This window comes from Podarcis erhardii (genome assembly GCF_964252035.2).
Source record: "Podarcis erhardii genome assembly, chromosome: 1".
NCBI classification, from domain to species: Eukaryota; Metazoa; Chordata; class Lepidosauria; order Squamata; family Lacertidae; genus Podarcis; species Podarcis erhardii.
This window is the reverse complement of record NC_138497.1, coordinates 84,743,473-84,764,692: the sequence shown is the minus strand read 5'-3', so window position 1 is coordinate 84,764,692 and position 21,220 is coordinate 84,743,473. Positions and strand designations below refer to the sequence as shown.

The following is a 21,220-nucleotide window of genomic DNA, read 5'->3' as shown; positions in this document are numbered from 1 at the left end:
CCCCGAGTCTACTTTAAGTAAAACTTAATTGAACACACACACACACACACACACACACACACACACACACACACACATTCCTCCTATTCCCTATACTGCCCAGTGCCCCTAAAAATTGGCTCGAGAGAGTGGGGTGGTCTCCCAGAAGAGGAAAGGGGCTGCAAGGGGGAGAGCAAATTGGCAAAACTCCTTTCTCTCCCTGTTAACAGAGGTATCTGCTAAAGCAATGGTCCTTCAGTGAATGCAAGAGCATCAACTGGCTCATCACCTTCTTTGTGTGCCTCCTCCACAAGATGTCTGGAGGGTGGCAACATGAGAATGGGCCTTTTCTGCAGTTGCTCCCTGTTTGTGGAATGCTCTCTCCAGGGAGACTTGCCTGGCACCTTCATTCTACACCTTTAGGGGCCAGGCAAAAACATTCCTTTTCTCCCAGGACTTTGGACTTTTAAACTGTGTGTCAGGGGTCTGGGCAGAGGAGGAATGGTGAAGACTGCCTCCCCAGCCTGACCCTTCCAGAGATGAAGAAGACAGTTGAGAATTACAACAGGGGTTTGAGGAGATGACAGCTCAGAGGCAGATGAGGGGAAAAGCTGGGAAATAATGGGAGAAGAGGGGTGACAACTGACGGACACAGTGTCTTTAGAAAGCATTCCATTCTAAAAACCTTTGTCAAAAAACCAGAATCTTTCCTGCTCGGAATTTTAGATCATGATATAAGAGAGGGAAATTGGAGATTGTTTATGTATGTGACAAAAGCAGCAAGAATCTTATTAGCACAAGTACGGAAAACAGAGAAAACGCCAACATAAGAAGAATGGCAAGCCAAGCTTATAGACTACACAGAACTGGCTATGCTGACAGAGAGGATACATGAGAGAGACAACATCGATTTCAAAAAGGAGTGGGAACCATTTATAAACTATATAAAAAGACAATATAAAGACTTGGACCCATTGGCAGGTTATGACTAAACTTTCACAACAATATAAAAGGTAAAATCAGCAGGGTATAGAATTTGTTTAATAAATTAGTGCAGAAATATGGGGGAAGCCAAAGGGGGGGATATGGATATATAAATTGTTCAGTTAAGATTTGTGAAAAATTTGTTGTTATAATTTGAAAATTCAATAAAAATTATTTTTTTTAAAAAAGGAAAGCATTCCAGACCCCCCTCTCCCAGAATCCAGTGAACACTGAAAGTAGGAGAGCAGAGCGCTCAGAGGCAGAGGGCACTTCTTAGCACCCGCAGTGATGATGCATGAAGAGAGAGAGGGAGGAGGTGAAGACTCACTCGGGGCAATGCCATTATTCCAAGAGGTTACATTTCCAAGCCTATCTTTGTGGATATTGAATAAAAAGCGGTTGGTAAGAATTTTTCTTTGTCTTATCCATTCCTGGCAACCTGCTGTGGGGGGTGGGGTGGGGGTGGATCGTCTAATGCCTGACACTTCGTGCTTTCTTCTTCTTCATGCATTGATTCTGAATTGGGACCCAGCATGGTGCATACAGAAGCAGAGCTTTGCATGAGAGAAAAAGGTGGAAGGGAAATAATAACACTTTATCCAATTACTTTCGCCAAATAAGATTTGGTACCTCGGGTTAAGAACTTAATTCATTCCGGAGGTCCGTTCTTAACCTGAAACTGTTGTTAACCTGAGGTACCACTTTAGCTAATGGGGCCTCCCACTGCTGCTGCGCCGCCACCACGCAATTTCTGTTCTCATCCTGAAGCAAAGTTCTTAACCTGAGGTACTTCTGGGTTAGTGGAGTCTTTAACCTGAATATATAGATATCCTGTATTTGAAATTTAAATAAATAAATAAATAAATAAATAAATAAATTCTACCCTGCTTCTTTTCCCTGGATTGTCTCACTAGATCTGGTTGTGGATGTGTTCCATATAGTATGAGCTAAGCACCTCCCTTGCCATTTTGGTAGCATTCATTAGTTGCCCTTGACTGGGGAGCTAGTTACTACTGTTGATGGAAATTGCAGAGGCATATATGCGAAACTGTCAGTAGAGCTGGTTAGCTGATTCTGACTATAAAGTGATCAGGGAGGCAAGCAACCCACAGCTTAAAAAATCTACGAAAACAAAATAGGAAGTTTAATTGCTAGGATATTCACACAACAGTGTTTGCAATTCCCAGGATCAGGGGTATTCAGGTGCCTCAGGGACACTATCCCAGAAGCCACCAAATGGCATTTAAGACCTCTTGGTCTGCTTACAGATTCTGAAAGCAGAGAAGAAACCACACAGTATACTCCAGGTAAGTTTGCTAATTGAGGAGCAGAAATCTAAGGCTAGACTTACATGCGTTGCCACTTTGAGGTAACTGTTTGCAATCATTTGACCGTGGTGAACCATGTGGGATTTTATGTTGAGAACATTAACATCACAGACCAGCTTGATTACTGAGAGTTATCAAATCCAGAGTGGTTCAAAATCCTCCCAAACCATTCTCTGAGAGCCAGTGTGGTGTAGTGGTTAAGAGAGGTAGATTCGTAATCTGGGGAACCGGGTTCGCATCTCCGCTCCTCCACATGCAGCTGCTGGGTGACCTTGGGCCAGTCACACTTCTCGGAAGTCTCTCAGCCCCACTCACCACACAGAGTGTTTGTTGTGGGTGAGGAAGGGAAAGGAGAACGTTAGCCGCTTTGAGACTCCTTTGGGTAGTGATAAAGCGGGATATCAAATCCAAACTCCTCCTCCTCCTCCTCCTCCTCCTCCTCCTCCTCCTCCTCCTCTTCTTCTTCTCAGAATCTTGTTTCATGAAGACTATTCTGAAACATGAATCCATCCAGGCACACTGGCTTGGCTCTGGAACCATGGGTGCCTGGGGCCGTGCACGCTGTGGGGGCATGTGCGGTTGATGTCCCATGTGCCCGCTGCTGCATTTTGTAGGTGTCCGATTCCTATATGGGGAATTTTGTGGGTGTTTGGGCACCCATGACCTTGACACCTATGAATCTTTCTTGAGCCCAATCTAACAGCCAAATATGATTGAGTTACTTGCACACAACTTAAAAGAGCAGAACTGAGTCTTCTAGTGATTAAATGTCACTCTGACTCTCCACAGTGTTTATTGCCTCACTTCAGCTGCGGGAAATTCTACAGTGCTTATTTTTATTTTTACGCATTTATAAAAATCATTCAGTTTAGTAAAAATAATGAGAATTACATGCAATGAAATAAATAATATATTTGTACCATTTAAATCAGGGGTGACTAACTTTCATCCTGAGGGCCAAACTGATGGTAAGCCATCTCTCTGTGGGAAATATGCCAAAGTTGGTCGTGGCCATTGTATATGTGCATCGACACATGCATACATGTTTATTGTGCATACAGATCCCACACACAATAATAAATAATAATAAAATTTTATTTATATCCCGCCCTCCCCAGCCGAAGCCGGGCTCAGAGCGACTAACAACCATAAAAGTAACACAGTTTACATAAAATCACAATCAATTAATTGAAATGCATTCTAAAATCAATTCATTCTAAAATCAATTCAAAATCAAATTAATGGCAACCATTGGGCTAGAGTTCTATGAGGATTACAGAAGGAGAGAGGGGGTCAGACTGTGCCTTGGCCAAAGGCCTGGTGGAACAGCTCTGTCTTGCAGGCCCTGCAGAAAGATGTCAAGTCCCGCAGGGCCCTAGTCTCTTGTGACAGAGCGTTCCACCAGATCGGGGCCATGGCTGAAAAAGCCCTGGCTCTGGTTGAGGCCAGCCTAACCTCCTTGTGGCCCGGGATCTCCAAGATGTTTTTATTTGAAGACCGTAAGGTCCTCCTTGGGACATACCAGGAGAGGCGGTCCCGTAGGTACAAGGGTCCTAAGCTGTATAGGGCTTTAAAGGTTAAAACCAGCACCTTAAACCTGATCCTGTACTCCACTGTATAGCACTGGGTGAATGTGATCCCACGGCGAGGACCCCGTAAGGAGTCTCTCTGCGGCATTCTGCACCTCCTGGAGTATCTGGGTCAGTCTCAAGGGCAGCCCCACGTAGAGAGAGTTACAATAATTAAGTCTGGAGGTGACTGTCGCGTCGATCACAGTGGCTAGGTCAGGGCGAGAGAGGTAAGGAGCCAACTGCTTAGCTTGGCGGACATGAAAAAATGCCGCCTTTGTTATAGCTGCAATATGCCCTTCCATGGAAAGGGAGGTGTCGAAGATTACACCCAAACTCTTAATGGATGGTGCTGGCACTAATTGCACGCCTCCCAAGAGATGGGAAGCGCATTTACGTCCGCCACATTCACAGCTCAAACACATTGCAAGTTTTTTTACAATGGGACTGACATATGAAAATGGTGTGAACCCAATAGGATGTACAGGATTGTACTCAAGTAAACTGTTAAAAAGCACATTTGTTTGCTTTTTTTCCTTGCCTTGCTAGGAAAAGTCAGAAAGAAAATTCCAGAGAAAGAAAACGTCCTTATCTCAGCATCCATTGCAAAAAATAATGGATAAAGGAAATCATTCGGTGATAACAGCATTCATTTTTCGGGGATTCACAGATAATCCAAAAATGCAGCTCCCTCTTTTTACGGTCTTCCTACTGATTTATGTTATCACTGTAATCTGGAACGTTGGGATGATTGTCTTAATTTGTGTTGAACCTCAGCTTCACAACCCCATGTACTTTTTCCTGGGCAACCTCTCATTTGTTGACCTCTGTTATTCCTCAGTCATTGCTCCCAAAATGCTGGCTGACCTCTTAGCTGAGAGTAAAAGTATTGCTTATAATTCTTGTGCTATACAGCTATATTTATTTGGCTTATTTGCTGATGTAGAATGCTTTTTGCTGGCTTTGATGGCCTATGACAGGTACGTGGCCATCTGCAAGCCCCTTCACTATTCGGTTCTTATGTCCAAGAGAGTGTGCAGACAGCTGATGGCTGTAGCTTACTTTATGGGCATTGTGGATTCAATGATACACACTTGCTGTACATTCCGGCTACCATTCTGCAGGTCTAATGCCATCAATCATTTCTTTTGTGATATACCTCCCCTACTGGCACTCTCCTGTTCTGACACATACATCAATGAGATTCTGATATTTACCTTCCTTAGTTTCATTATAGGAGGCAGCATTGGCATGATTCTTGTTTCCTACATCTGTATCTTAGGCACAATCACAAAAATGCACTCCACTGCAGGCAGGCAGAAAGCCTTTTCTACTTGCGCCTCCCACCTTACGGCTGTTGGGCTATTCCATGGGACAATGCTCTTCATGTATTTTCGGCCCAGCTCCAGCTATTCCTTGGACCAAGACAAATGGGCTTCGGTGTTCTATACGGTAGTGATCCCTATGCTCAACCCTCTGATCTACAGTCTGAGGAACAAGGATGTGAAGGATGCCCTGACAAAAGCACTTGACCACATAGAAGTGGTTTTGCTTCAGTATAGTCCTTGGCACATAGAAAGAAAAGGGAATGATAAAAGGTAAAAGACCCATGGATGGTTAAGACTAAGAGGTGTGACACTCATCTCGCTTCAGGCCGAGGGAGCTGGCGTTTGTCCACAGACAGCTTTCCAGGTCATGTGGCCGGCATGACTAAACTGCTTTTGGCACAACGGAACACTAAGGTGGTAACAACCCCGTCACATATACCATGGGATGCTTCAAAGGCAGTTTGAAAGGAAAACAGGGAGCAGTACCATGCAGTGTATGTATGAGGCATCCAACTCTTTTCCCCCTGTAATATTTCTTTTCTCTCAAATTCCCATTAATTTCTCTTGAATATAAATATAAATACAAATATATGTGTAATCTGTAACATTACAAATAAACAAGTTACATCTTTTCAAGAATGAGCTCTAGCATGCTAAAAATTATTTAAAGTTTCCCTCTGTATCAATTTCTTATGTTCGTGTCTGCCTTTTGTAACTCCTATATGACTAGTTAGGTTTATCATGGAGGAGGGCAGGACCCTGACTGACTCCAGCTACAAAAGCTGAGGCTGTTGAGGCTGCTAGAGACCTTCTTGGTCATGAGTCCTGGAAAACCTGCTCCCTGCCTTGCAGACCTCTTTCCACCTGGCCTGGGAGGGTGAAGCACAGATTGACTCCAGCTACAAAAGCTGAGGCTGCTGAAAAGAATCTTAGGCTGGTGTATTGTTTAGGGGGTTAATTATTTTTTAAATGTTCTTTTCTTTAAGAATTTGGACTTAAAACTCATGGATTATATGGATTACAAATTGATTTTAATGGGAGATTTTAATGGAGTAGCATCAACATTAATGGATAAAACACAGAGACAGAAAAACCCAAATTCCGGCATATTACCAAAGATTTTCTTTGATATGACTGATAAATACGATTTGTTGGACATATGGAGGCTATGAAATCCAATGGAGAGAGACTATACTTTTTCTCAAATTCAAATCAATCTTTCTCGAGAATCAATTATTTATGGATATCCAGAGGCTTGGTTCCTAGGGTCACTAAAACAGAAATTTGCCCTAAGACTTGCTCAGATCATAATGCAGTGTTTTTGGAGATGAAATTATACCTGCAGGGCTCCTTTAGATGGAGGATGAATGATGAGTTGTTGAGGAATGAACAGACGATTAGTAAGGCCCAAAAGATTCTAAAAGATTATTTTGAACTAAATATGAATACAGAGGTAGAAGCAAGAGTCATTCCCAAGAAGACATTTATCAGACAATGTAAGGAATATAATAGACATTTTGGAAATGTTAGAAGTTAATATAAATACAAAAGCTGTTTTGATATTTGTGGACGCGGAGAAAGCCTTTGACAATATTTCTTGGACTTTTATGAGAAAGAATCTTCAGGGGATGGGGGTAGGTCAAGGGTTTGAAAACGGTATAGGCGCTATATATTCTGAACAAAAGGCCAAACTTATAGTGAACAATGTGATTACAGAAGAACTTAAAATAGAAAAAGGGACACGCCAGGGGTGCCCAATTTCCCCATTACTCTTTATTTCGGTCCTGGAGGTTTTGCTGAATATGATAAGAAAAGACCAGCTGGTTAAAGGGGTTCAGGTCGGAGTGAAGCAATATAAACTGAGAGCATTTGCAGATGACTTGGTACTTACATTACAAGAGCCAGAATCTAGTACTAAAAGGGTTTTGGAATTAATTCAAGAATTTGGTCAAGTGGCAGGGTTTAAATTGAATAAACAAAAAACTAAGGTTTTAGAGAAAAACTTAACAGAAACTGAGAAAGAAAGGTTTCAGTTTGAGACGGGTTTAATGGTGGTTAAGAGTGTTAAATATCTGGGGATCAATATGACGGCAAAAAACTTGAACTTATTTAAAGATAATTATGAGAAATGTTGGAAACAAGTGAAAAAAGATTTAGAAATTTGGTCGAACTTGAAGCTTTCCTTGTCGGGTCGAATAGCAGCTATAAAGATGAATGTATTGCCTAGAATGTTGTTCTTGTTTCAAACATTGCAAATTGTGGACAAGATGGAGTGTTTCAAGGGTTGGCAGCAAGATATTTCTAAATTTATCTGGCAGGGCAAAAAGCCCAGAATAAAATTTAAAATTTTAACTGATGTAAAAGAAAGAGGGGGATTTGCCCTGCCGGATTTGAAACTTTACTATGAATCAGCAGCTTTCTGCTGGTTAAAAGACTGGCTGCTGCTTGAGAACACTGACATTCTGGATTTGGAAGGCTTTAACAATTTTTTTGGTTGGCATGCATATTTGTGGTACGACAAGGTTAAGGCTCATAAAGGTTTTAAAAACCATATTGTCAGGAAAGCATTATATAATGTCTGGATTAAATATAAAGATTTGCTGGAGAACAAAACTCCAAGGTGGCTGTCACCAATGGAGGCAAAAGCTTTGAAAAAACTTAATATGGAGTCCAAATGGCCAAAATATTGTGAAATTTTAGAACAGGAGGGAAACAAGTGGAAATTGCAGTTTCGAGAACTTAAAAGTTAAAGTGCGTGACTGGCTTCATTACTACCAAATATTGGAGGTTTATAAGTTGGATAGGAAAATTGGTTTCCAGGTGGAAAAATCAAAACTGGAAACAGAGTTGCTAGAATCCAAAACTAAGAATTTGTCAAAAATGTATAACTTGCTGTTGAAATGGAATACGCAGGATGAAACAGTTAAATCAGCTATGATTAAGTGGGCACAAGATATTGGTCATAACATTATGTTTGCTGACTGGGAAAGGTTGTGGACCACAGGCATGAAATTCATGGCATGTAATGCCTTGAGAGGGACTATTATGAAAATGATTTATAGGTGGTACATGACCCCAGTCAAGCTTGCAAAAATTTACCACTTATCAGATAATAAATGTTGGAAATGTAAGGAAAATGAAGGTACATTCTTTCACCTCTGGTGGACATGCCCAAGGATCAAGGCTTTCTGGGAAATGATATATAATGAAATGAAAAAGGTATTTAAATATACCTTCTTGAAGAAACCAGAGGCCTTCCTCCTAGGTATGGTCAGCCATGTGGTGTTAAAGAAGGACAGAACTTTTTTTATGTATGCCACAACAGCAGCAAGGATTCTAATCGCAAAATATTGGAAGGCACCAGATCTACCCACTCTGGAAGAATGGCAGATGAAGATGATTGACTACATGGGACTGGCGGAGATGACTGGCAGAATCCGAAACCAGGAGAAAGAGACAGTGGAAGAAGATTGGAAAAAATTTAAAGACTACTTAAGCAAACATAATATTAATGAAGGCTAGAATTGACATGAGTTTTAAAAGTCTGTGGTTTTTCAGGGACGTTGATTAAGGAAAAAGAACAGAATTATTAAAAATAATGGGAAATAAGGGATTGGAATGGCTGATTAGATAAATGGAATTAGAATACAGAAGGGGGAGGTGTGAGGAGGTCGAGGAAATTAGGTTTAAGAAATAAGATTTGAAATTATACATGTTTTTAATATTGTGTCTGTGTATGTTTGTATTGTTGTTTGTGTTTATATGTTTTAATTTGGAAAATTTAATAAATATCATTTTTTTAAAAAAAGCAAGAGTCATTTGGGATGCAAGTAAGGCAGTAATGAGAGGTTTCATCATACAACAGAATTCGATAAAGAAAAATATACAGAATGAGAAAAAAGAGAAAATTCTGACTCAAATAAAAGACATAGAGAAAGAGTCAGTAGATTCCAAAAGAAATTAAAGCATTGCAGATTCAATTTTCTCAAATTATTAACCAGGAAATAGAATGGAAAATTAAAATGATGAATCAGAGAAATTTTGAATCCGCAAATAACTGTGGGAAATTGTTGGTCTGGCAATTAAAAAAGAGACAGAAGCAAAGCACTATTACAAATATTGTATCTGATGGGAAATCTATGGAAAACCCTGCAGATATAAGAAAATGTTTTCAGAAATACTTTAAACAGCTGTATAAAAAAGGTAAAGAAGAGAAGGATAAAATTGAGCAATTTCTTGAGGCAAACGAAATGCAGAAAATTCCCGAGGATAAAAGGTTCCTACTAAATGGCATGATTACAAGACAGGAGGTCGAGATGGCAATAAATAAGATGCCGTTAGGCAAAGCCCCGGGACCAGATGGTCTTTCTGCAAAATACTATAAAATATTGAAAGATTGGTTAATTCAACTGTTGGCAGATGTGTGCAATAAGATTCTAAGAGGGGACAAAGCTCCCGAAACCTGGAAAGATGCATTTATTACTCTGATTCCAAAAACAGATCAAGATAGATCTGATGTAAAAAAACTATAGACCAGTCTCATTACTTAATATAGACTATAAAATTTTTGCAAATATTTTGGCCAACAGACTGAAAAAGGTTCTATCAGATTATATACATAAGGACCAGGCAGGATTTTTGCCTGGGAGACATATGAAAGATAACATTAGAAATATAATTGATATATTAGAAAGACTGGAAGCGAAAAGAAATTGTAAAGCAATGTTAATGTTTATTGATGCTGAAAAGGCCTTTGATAATATTTCTTGGTTATTTATGATGAAAAATTTAGAAAGAATTGAGGTTGGCCAGGAATTTCTAAATGGTATTAATGTGATCTATTTTGAGCAAAAATCAAAAATCATAGTTAATAATGTGGTCTCAGAGGAAATCAGAATTGAGAAAGGAACCAGGCAAGGGTGCCGGCTTTCCCCTCTGCTATTTATTTCCGTTCTGGAGGTTTTGTTAAATATGTTGAGGAAAGAGGAGGAGGTTAAAGGCATTGTAGTAGGATCCAAGCAATATAAATTAAAGGCCTTTGCTGATGACTTGGTTTTAACTTTACAAGATCCAGAAACCAGTGCAGTAAAAGCAGTGGAGCTGATTCAAGAGTTTGGGCAGGTAGCAGGATCTAAATTAAACAAGAGCAAAACCAAAGTTTTAGAAAAAAAAAATAGATAATGAGGAAAGAAAAACCCTTTTTGAAAGGACAGGCCTTGTTTCTGTGAAAAAAGTTAAATATTTGGGTGTGAATTTATCGGTAAAGAATTTGAATCTGTATAAAGATAACTATGAAAAATTATGGAATGAAATCAAAAGAGATCTTGAGATATGGTCAAATCTAAAACTTTCATTGATGGGCCGAATATCGGTGGTAAAGATGAATGCATTGCTGAAGATGTTGTTTTTATTTCAAGCTCTACCAATCATTGATAATGTTAAATGTTTTAAAGAATGGCAGAAGGCATTGTCTAAATTTATCTGGCAGGGGGAAAAGCCTAGAATTAAATATAAATTACTTACAGATATAAAAGAAAGAGGGGTTTTTTCCCTACCAGACCTGAAGATATACTTCGAAGCTGCTGCCTTCTGCTGGATCAAGGATTGGATTCAATTAGAGAACGATGATGTGTTAGATTTGGAGGGACTGGATAATCAATTTGGATGGCATGCATATCTATGGTATGACAAGATAAAGGCCCACAGTGGCTTTAAGAATCATGTAATTAGAAAGGCGTTATACAATGTATGGACTAAATATAAAGATCTCTTAGTAAGAAAAACACCAAAATGGATTTCGCCAATGGAAGCACAGGCCCCCAAAAAGTTAAATATGGAAAACAAATGGTTGAGGTACTCAGATTTGTTGTTAGAGGATCAGGAAGGTTTTAAATTAAAACCATTTGAACAAATTAAAGTTAAAGTGAATTGGTTGCAATATTATCAAATTAATGAATTATATAAGATGGATAAGAGAAATGGTTTTGCAACAGAAAAAACCAAATTGGAAAGGGGATTGTTAGATACTAAAGTTAAGAATATGTCTTAAATGTATAATTTGTTGTTGGACTGGCATACAAAGGATGAACAAGTTGAATTGGTTATAATTGATTGGGCAAGAGATGTGGGACATAATATAATGGTGGAGGATTGGGAGAGGCTATGGAAGAAAGGGGTTAAGTTCACTGCATGTACGATGTTAAAGGAAAATATTATGAAGATGATGTATAGATGGTACTTGACCCCTGTAAAACTAGCAAAGATTTATCACAATAGTGATAACCTTTGTTGGAAATGTAAAGAAAAAGAAGGTACTTTTTCCCATATGTGGTGGACTTATTCCAAGGTGAAAGACTTCTGGGAGAAGATATATAATGAACTGAAAAAAATGTTGAAATATACATTTATTAAGAAACCAGAGGCCCTTCTTCTTGGAATAACAGGTTTGGAATTGCCCAAGAAAGATGCTAAATTATTTTGGTATGCCACAACTCCGCCCGAATATTACTTGCTAAAAATGGGAAAACACAAGAATTACCAATAGTGGCAGATGAAGATGATGGACTTTTCGGAGCTAGCTGACCTGACTGGAAGAATCTGCGACCAGAAAGAAGGGGAGTTTCAAGAGGACTGGAGGAAATTTAAGGACTATTTGAATAAATATTGTGATATAAAAAATTAGAAATTACTTGAAAGAAACAAATAGGCTTAGGATTAAACTAAGTTATAATTAAATAAATGGGATTTAGAATATTAAGAAAAGTGAATAAGATGGACTAACTGGAAATTGTTTTAGTTTAATAATGATATTGGAAAGCTGTTACTTTTAACTACAAGGAAACTCAGAAGGGAGGAACTAGAGGAAGTCAACCAAGATGTTTAAAAGGTTGGATTTGTAAAGAATAAGTTTGATGTTATTGTTTATCTGTTTATTGTTCCTTTTTTCTTCTTTCGTTCATTGAAGTATTTTTCTTTTTTCTTTTTTCTGTTTTTGTGTGTCATTCTGCTTTGTGGTTTTTGTTATAATTGTGGAAATTCTAATAAATTTTTATTAGAAAAAAAGAGTCATCTAGTCCACCCCGCTGCAATGCAGGAATCCTTTGTCCAATGCTGGGTTCGAACCCATGACCTTGAGATTAGGAGTCTCATGCTCTACCAACTGAGCTAGGTGCATTGCATAGGACTATGAAAACGGCATTAATCAATTTATTATGTTTGACACAGAAGCAGAACCAAAGTCAAAGTGAAATATGCTGTGCTGTGCAGAGGGAAAATACTGTAATTGGACTTGTGGGAACCAATCTCAAAGGCCCTACAGATTTCATATGAGGTGAAAAACTGAGAACACTTTCTGGAAATTCTAGAGGCCAGAAAGCCAGAAGTGCAGGTATGAAGCGCTCACTCCCAGATGCTTTTTGCATTTCTGACCAGAAACATAGAAGCTTGCAGAATGTACATCAAAGAGTAGGCCCATTGGAATGAATGTACAGTGGTTGCGATGAATGAATGAAAGTACCTCTGGTTGTGAATGGGATCCGTTCCGGAGGCCCATTCGCAACCTGAAAAGAACGCAACCGCGTCTGCGCATGCGCATGTTGCGATTTGCCGCTTCTGCGCATGCACGTGATGTCATTTTGCCCATCTGCGCATGCGCGAGCGGCAAAACCCGGAAGTAACCCGTTCCGGTACTTCCGGGTCACCACGGGACACAACCTGAAAACGCTCAACCTGAAGCAAACGTAACATGAGGTATGACTGTATATGGCTAGCTTAGGGACGCGGGTAGCACTGTGGTCTAAACCACTGAGCCTCTTGGGCTTGCCAATTGAAAGGTCAGTATTTAGAATCCATGTGATGGTGGTGAGCTCCCGTTGCTCTGTCCCAGCTCCTGCCAACCGAGCAGTTCAAAAGTATGGCAGTGCAAGTAGATAAATAGGTGCCACTGTGACGGGAAGGTAAATGGTGTTTCCATGCACTCTGGTTTCCATCACGGTGTTCTGTTGCACCAGAAGCAGTTTAGTCATGCTGTCCACATGAACCGGAAAGCTGTCTGTGGACCAACACCGGCTCCCTCGGCCCGAAAGTGAGATGAGCGCCGCAACCCCATAGTCACCTTTGATTGGACTTAACCGTCCAGGGGTCCTTTACCTTATATATATGTATATATGACTATATTACACCTATTAATTTGGGTTGGTCTACTCCAACCAAGTATATTCTGTTGGATAGAACCCTGCATGGTGGTTTTCTAAAAATATTTTAAGCACACATTGCCAGTGAAGGGACCCCAAATCCAGATTCATACTCGCTCATCTAATTCACAGCCCTTGCTATAAGCATGGATGGTGACTTGAATAAATCCACACTTACTGTGGAAATCACTGGCAGATTTCATCCATCCATCTATGGATGGATGGGCTAGCTCATATACTGTGTTGTTTGCATCAGAGATGAGCTAATTTCAGGGTTCTTGGATCTACTTTACTTTTTTAGTAGATTTATCCCAAGATTTACCAACTAGAGTCATGTGCAAAAGATGTTCTGTTAGAATGAGAGAGTAGGCTGACTCTGAGCCCACTTTGCCCCTTGGTCTTCGGTACCAGAAGAGAACTGGCTGCACAGTTCTTTCATAAAATCACCTTACTTTTGACTCCTATAGGATGGCTAAAGACCAATGGGATGGAAGTATTGTTTAGGATTTTTTGGGGGGGGATATTTCATTTTGGAGGTGCTTAATTTTTGCTGTTATGGGTAATTTTTTGTGTGTGACCTTATTACAAATGAAAGCTAAAAGAGATAGACTTCTATCCTTCTCCAGTCATGCAATTGTTATATTAATTACCGGTATTAGGAAAACTAAATCACTGTCATGTTTTTTTGTTGTTGCTATGACAATGATCATAGGTGAATCTGGATACAATATGAGAAGTGGTAATCTATCATGGAACATGGAGTTTGTCCTTTTGGGCTTGACCAGTAATCCGGTAACTCAGAAAGTCCTCTTTGCTCTTTTTCTGGGGATGTATCTTGTGACCTTGGCAGGGAATATTCTCATCATGCTGGCGATAAGAGGGGACCCACACTTGCACACACCTGTGTATTATTTTCTGAGCCACCTCTCCTTCTTGGACTTGTGCTACACCACCACAATCATTCCTCAGATGTTGTCCAACTTCCTGGCCGATCGCAAAACCATCTCCTTTGTGGGCTGCATGGCACAGATGTACATCTCCCTGTCTCTGGGAGGAATCGAATTCATCCTGCTAGCTGTCATGGCGTATGACCGGTACATGGCAATCTGCCATCCCTTGTATTATAATGTTCTTATGAACCAACGGCTCTGCATGCAGATGGCGGTCGGGTGTTGGCTCTGCGGCTTCGTGAATGCCCTGTTGCAGACGGTGTTCACTCTGCACTTGCCATTCTGCGGAAGGAAGACCATCAACCATTTTGGCTGCGAAGTCTTAGCCGTCCAGCAGCTGGCCTGCTCCAGCACCTTTGTGGGAGATGCTGTGATGCTGGGAGCTGGTGTCCTCATTCTGCTCACACCCTTCTTCCTTGTGCTGGTGTCTTACATGTACATCGTCACAACCATCTTCCAGATCCGTACAGCAGAGGGAAGGCGCAAAGCTTTTTCCACTTGTACAGCGCACCTAGTGGTGGTGACCCTGTGCTATGGGACAGCCATCTTTGCCTACTTGCGACCTAGGTCCCACTATTCACCTAAGCAGGGGAAGACTGCCTCATTGTTCTATTGCATTGTTACTCCCATGCTGAACCCCATGATCTACAGTTTGAGGAACCAAGAGGTAAAGGGGGCCCTGGTGAAGGTTGTTGGGCTAAAGGGCAAAAGGAGAACCCTAATTTCCTCATGATAGTCTTTTGTTCTCCATCAAGTTCATTCTCGGCATCTAAGTTGATCTCTCAACCTGGGTGTTATAAGTCAGCGGGACTTAATTCTGAATCGACATACATTGGATTGCACCTTAAATCAGTCACAACTGGCAGGGTTGAAGTTAGGTGAAATGATATATTTTCCAACCTCACTGGCACCCAATCCTCACTAATTTGTATGAAGGCTCAAGAAGGGAGAAAAGGGTCTTTGTCAGTTATATTAATGTTTACTAACAACTGCAAGCACTCTGAGCATTTTCTTGAATTGCTCATTCAATTCCTTTCCTGCTTACTTGGAGTAACAGAGGATCGGAGGGAACTCTCTGTGTATCCCCTTTAGCTATACAATGCAGATAATATCCTTTGGTCTACAGAAGCTCACATGCACATTTAATAAGGTTGATAGTCTTGGCTGTGCAGATTCTTTGGGTATATTTTCTTTGTAAATATGCTAACTCCACCATATTAGGGATGTGTGAGTTACAGGCAGGTTCTGGCAGGTAAGTCAGTGTGTGGGGAGGGAAGGGTTATCTTTTCATTCCCCCACCTCAGTCGAAATGGAGATTACCCTACCCTTCCACCCTGTGCAGTCAGAAACTTTTTTTAAAAATCCCTTGAAGAGATAATCTCCACTTCCTCACATGCTGTCTTCCAGTAAGAACAGTGGCATTATTTAAGGAAATGAAGATATGCTACCTCATGCTATGTATTAAGAGTTAAATCCACTCTTTAGCACTAATTTGGAACAAATGACTATCCAGGGAAAACTTGATTGCTGTTTGTTCCATTTCAATGATAAACTGTGGGTGTTCCTATGGGAAAGTGGTGGAGCAAGTGGAAGTGGGGATGAGCCCTGTGACAACACGTTCACTCTGTAAGTTCTGGAAACTTCAAGAACTTCCTTCAAGAACTTCAAGAGCCTGCAAGCTCATCCATGCCTCTGTTTGCCCTGCTGCTTTCCTTCAGGGAAACCCAATCTTTAGCGCTGAATTGGAACAAATGGAAATTGGGTTTTGCACAGATTGTCATTTGTTCTGATTTATCACTAAAGAGTGGGTCTTCCAGGGGAAAGCAGTGGGGCAAAAGGAAAGCTGCTTGGACCAATGGGCAAGCAGCAAATCGCTTAGTCCCATGCTTTCTAGGATGTGACAGGAGGAAGTATGGACAAACTCTTCTTGCATTGCTAGGCCATGTAGTATAAAGTTACCCATATTTCTTTGTCTTGTGCCTCATACCTTTACTGACACCTTTGTGTTTTGTTCTTGAGAGAGGGCTCTTTTGGTATGTATTAGAGCTAGGTTAAGTCAGCTTTATTGTTTTATTTCTGTATTATAATTCCCAATTGTACTTTATGCTTTAAATCAGTGGTTCCCAACCTTTTTTTGGCCATGCCCCACCTAAGCATCTGTAAAATTCTGATGCCTTCCCCTGTGATATATAATTCTTATTATTCAAAAAGTTAACTCCTGTTCATGTGGAGGAAGCCTAAAAAGCCATTAACTTGGTCTAAACAAGCTTCTATATTGCCCCCCTGTGGAGTGTGTGCCACATGTTGGGAACAGCGGCTCTAAACAGTATTTTTTTAACAATATATTTCTCACTGGCACACAGGTTCTGTCTTTTTTGCTGTCACTTTTAATTATTTCAATAAATCTACCTCTACAATCCTGGGGTGGTTTCTTGGGAAAAGCCATGGTGGTGGATCCAGTTAAGTGACCTGTTGGTTAAACGGCTACTGAGTAACCTTGTGGGCCCAAGGCTCTCAAGGCAAAGGGTATGGTTCTTAGCTTTTGCTTTTTTGGAGTCTTGAGGTTGTTTGGTAAAGTCTGGGAGTCTCCTGGCTTAGGCTGGTTGAATTACAGGAGCGGTTGCCTTTTTCAGTTCTGTCCAATTGGCACCTGCTAAACTGGCAAGGAGCTGAATCCCAGTTTTGGAGACCTGGTCTTCTTGACAGCTGTTTTGTGAGTTTTTTTTATTTTTTAATGGGTTTTCTGCTTCATAAATGAACTATCTGCCTATGCTGCTGTTTCCTTTGCTCTGTATAATCCAACTAAACTGGGTGCCCAAACTGTATTTTGCACAAGGGCCCACAGCGAAGTGGGTCACCATTGGTAGTGCCTTCTTACACAATGCAGCATTTGATAAAATCTGAACAAGTGATATTCAACTATTTTTTACTGCAATTAACCTAACTTAGTCCTGCCCATTCATTTCAATAGGTCTACTGATTTTAACCTTTAAAGCCCTAAATGGTTTGGGGCCAGCTTACTTGATTATTACCACCATCCATATATGCCTGTCTGGACTTGAAGTCATCTTCAGAGACCCTTTTCTGGTTGCCCCCCACCAAATGAGCTGTAGTACGTGGTTACTGAATAGAGGGTCTTTTTGGCAATGTACCCCGATTACAGGATATACTCTCCAGAGAGGCTCACCTGCTCTTTCAGCACCAGCTGATACCTTTTTATTTTCCCAGGTATTTTGAATTCTTACAATCTTTTAGTGCCTTTAAATGCTGTTTTATATAGTTTTCAGCTGGTTATTTCATCTCTTCTATTTTTTTATTTATAAATATGGATTCATTGCTTTCCCCCTTGATTCTCATCTTACATTTTTTTCAAACTGTAATATTTGCCACCCAGAGAATGTTAGTTATTGGACAGTATACCAATGTTAAAAACAAACACATTTTTTTGTTTTATTTCAATTTTTCACAGTTAGGAGTACCAGTGATGCATGAAACAATCTATTCTAACCAGGGTTTCTGTTCATGTACAACATTTGCTTATTGAGAAAACTTCAGCCTTCCTGAGAATCTCATTAGCGCATCCTTCACCTCCTTATTCCTCAGGCTGTAGATCAGGGGATTCAGCATGGGGATCACCACTGTGTAGAACACAGAGATCACTTTGTCTCGGCCCAGAGAGTAGCTTGAAATTGGTCGGACATACATGAACACTGTGGTTCCATAAAATATCAAGACAGCTGTGAGGTGAGAGGCACAGGTAGAGAAGGCTTTGCGTCTGCCTTCTGAAGAGCGAATATGCAAGATCGTGGAGATGATGTACACATAGGAGATCACAATCTCTGCTGAGGTGAAGATGCCATGGAAAGTGCCAAAGGTGTAAAGCACAATCTCATTACTGTAGGTATCACTGCAGGAGAGCTTTATGAGAGGGGGAATGTCACAGAAATAATGATTGATGACATTGGAGGCGCAGAAGGAGAGCCTGAACGTGGAGATAGTTTGTGCAAGAGCATGGATAAAGGCAATAAGATAGGTAATGCCTACCAGCTGAGCACAGAGTTTCTTTGTCATTATGGCTGTATAGAGGAGTGGGTTACAAATGGCCACATATCGGTCATAGGCCATTACAGCCAGTAGAAGGCACTCAACACTTGCAGTCAGGACAAAGCTGAACAATTGTGCAACGCAGCCACCAAATGAAATGGCTTTCCTGACAGCTAAAAAATTCACCAGGGTCTTGGGAGTTATAGTTGAGGAATAGCAGAAATCCACAAAAGCTAGGTTACTGAGAAAATAGTACATAGGGGTGTGGAGTCGGGAATCAATCCTAATCAAGATAATCATCCCGAGATTCCCCACACAAGTGATCATGTATATTGCTAGAAAGAAGGGAAAACAAATAATGGCTACCTCAGGATTTTCTGTGAGGCCTGAGAGGAAAAATTCTGCCACTACAGTATGATTTTCTCTTGCCATTTTGTTATTTGATGATGTGCAGTCTCCACACTAAGGACCTTTTGGTATTTCTGCAGTGGAATGTGTCTTCATAGCAGTGGATTTTGATATCAATGTCTCCATCTATGAATAAAACATTTGAGAAAAATAACAACATGGAACCTAATCAATGATAATCTTGAGCAATGTTAATAATTCTAACTATCAATTAATAATATGTAAATGCAAGTTGAAAACTGGATTAAAATAACGTATAACAAATATGTATGTGTTTTTGTTTGTCAATATGAGTTCCCTCCAACATTCTTTTGAGAAAGAAAGTGCTAAGAATTAAACTGTCCTTGATTGCTGTGACCTCTTTCAAATCTCAGTTGACATATCCATTTCTCTAGCACTTACAGTTCCAGACTCTTTCACTGAAAATATATAAATATAATTGCACCCACATAAAGCAGTACCAAAGCAGTACCAAAGATTCCTATTGTATAACAGTCATTCTCTCAGTTTAAAACTGTAACATGTCTATTCAGAGTTCAAAGGGACTTACTCCCAAGTAAGTGTGCACAGAATTATACTGATTTGGGTGTAAACCCTACTTACTTCTGAGTAGGCAGTATTTATTTATTTAAAAAACCCTCAAAGTGGTTCACAAAGACATGTGCAATAACAAGACACAAACATCAGAAAAGGTTCTTCACCAAAGTAATCCTATCATCTTCGAATGTGACAGCTATCAATAAATACAATTTAAAAAAGCAAATATTGAATTAATTACCCACACCTTACTTTTAATGTAGTTATAAGGAATGTTTACAGTTCAAGGCATAAACCTGGCATTGTTTTGGGTGTTGGTGAGTGAAAAAGTCAGACTAAGTAGTGGCTTTTTAGAAGCTTGCTAATTTAGTCCATAGAATAAGATAGTGCATGATTTAAAAAAAAATATAAAAGGTAAAGATATAATATAAAATATAAAATATATACCAGCATTTATAAGACCTTAACTGGTTCAGGCTCTTTGCTCCATCTGAAAAATGAAGCCTGACTAGAGCAAATTACTTTTTTGTTGTCTAGCTCAGGTATGCAATTAGGCCCACAGATGACACTGGCCCACAAAACAGCTTACAAAATATTGCACCTTTGTTAATCATTATTTATTTGTAAATCTTGCCCGCTTGTGCACCTAGATTCTTAGGTGTGATATTCAAAACCCTGATCTAGTTTTTTATTTGCTTCAATCCTCGCTTATTTCCTCTTAATATTGTCATTTCAAAATATATGAAATATTATTTACCATTATGTGGAATAGCACTTCCACTTCACTCTGTGTTTCTTTTTACATCCTAGAGTAACACAAGATCTTCCCTTTTACACATTGCTACCATCATCGGGCTGCAATGATGATAACATTTCATTGCGTTCCTCTACAATTCAAGGTGCAGAATCACTCACTGTTGTGTCCCTGGCTACTCCAATATACAGTCACCTAGGAGATTTATATAGTATATATTTTTAAAAGCTATGGTTCATGGAGGCTCAAGGAGAGTGCTGCTATAAATTCAGTGAAACTAAATTCATCACAACAATGGTTAACTGCAAGGTGCTAAAACAACAGGTTCTTGAATGAAGCATTTATTAGCTTCTGTATATCAAGAGTCAACTGGTACAGTGCTGTGGCTTGGTATATTCAGGCTTGGGTACCAGATTGGAATGGGTCCTTTGTGGCTCTGTGCCGCTGTTGCAGAGAGGATGCTTACATGTAGCAACTCCCCAGATCCCTAATAATGTGGGCGCTTGAAAATGGTCTCTCTGCCAGTTTGGAGTTGATGGCCTTTTAAACTGGTACACAAACAAGCAAGCAAGCAAGCAAGCAAGAAAGAAAGCAAGCGTAACCCTGTTATTTGTTTCTAGAGAGCCTGTTCTTCTTCACAGTTCAACCATTGGGAAATGTTGTGGTTCTTCACTGAAAGTAAGGAAAGGGTGGAAAGCACAGTTCCCGACACCAAACCTTTGATAACTTCCCCTTTGATCATTTTTGAATGCAATTTATTTATTTATTTATTTACACAACAGTAATTTTTTTTTGGCACAGCACAAGGTTATTAATCGTGTCATTGCTAATATTTGGAACAGCTCTTACTTGGTCTGGTAAAAATGATAGAAGCAGAAAGGGAAAAAAAGGTGGAGAGAACAAGCCAGGAGTAGTAAGAGTCCTGAATGAAGTCAAGAGGCTGATTCCAACAAATATGCTTGCCATTAAAACATGCACACCATCATCTGTCACTTCTGCAGCTGCACATAGAGCTACACTGCATTCCTCCCAGGAACTCTTAACTCAAGTTTCAGACAAATGTGCATCTTGAATGCAAAATTAAAAAAAGAAAGAAAATAAAAAGGAAAAAAAGGGGGGGGGGGGAGGGAGGAGACAAGTGTTCTAGC

At 40.0% G+C, this 21,220-nt stretch overlaps 2 protein-coding genes across 2 annotated transcripts; one reads left to right on the top strand and one right to left on the bottom strand.

The window, feature by feature from the left end:
• Positions 1-4,474: 4,474 nt before the first annotated feature.
• On the top strand, positions 4,475-15,062 carry LOC309351738 (uncharacterized protein; the record flags this gene model as incomplete). The annotated part of the gene is made up of 2 exons (XM_081879557.1): positions 4,475-5,457; positions 14,039-15,062. 2 exons carry the CDS (start codon positions 4,475-4,477, stop codon positions 15,060-15,062), a joined length of 2,007 nt encoding a protein of 668 aa, XP_081735683.1.
• Positions 15,063-17,866: 2,804 nt separating this feature from the next.
• LOC309350835 (olfactory receptor 8U3-like) lies at positions 17,867-18,831 on the bottom strand (the record flags this gene model as incomplete). Its single annotated transcript, XM_081878118.1, has 1 exon — positions 17,867-18,831. The coding sequence occupies exon 1, from the start codon at positions 18,803-18,805 to the stop codon at positions 17,867-17,869; it is 939 nt and encodes a 312-aa protein (XP_081734244.1). The 5' UTR covers positions 18,806-18,831.
• Between the last annotated feature and the right edge of the window lie 2,389 nt (positions 18,832-21,220).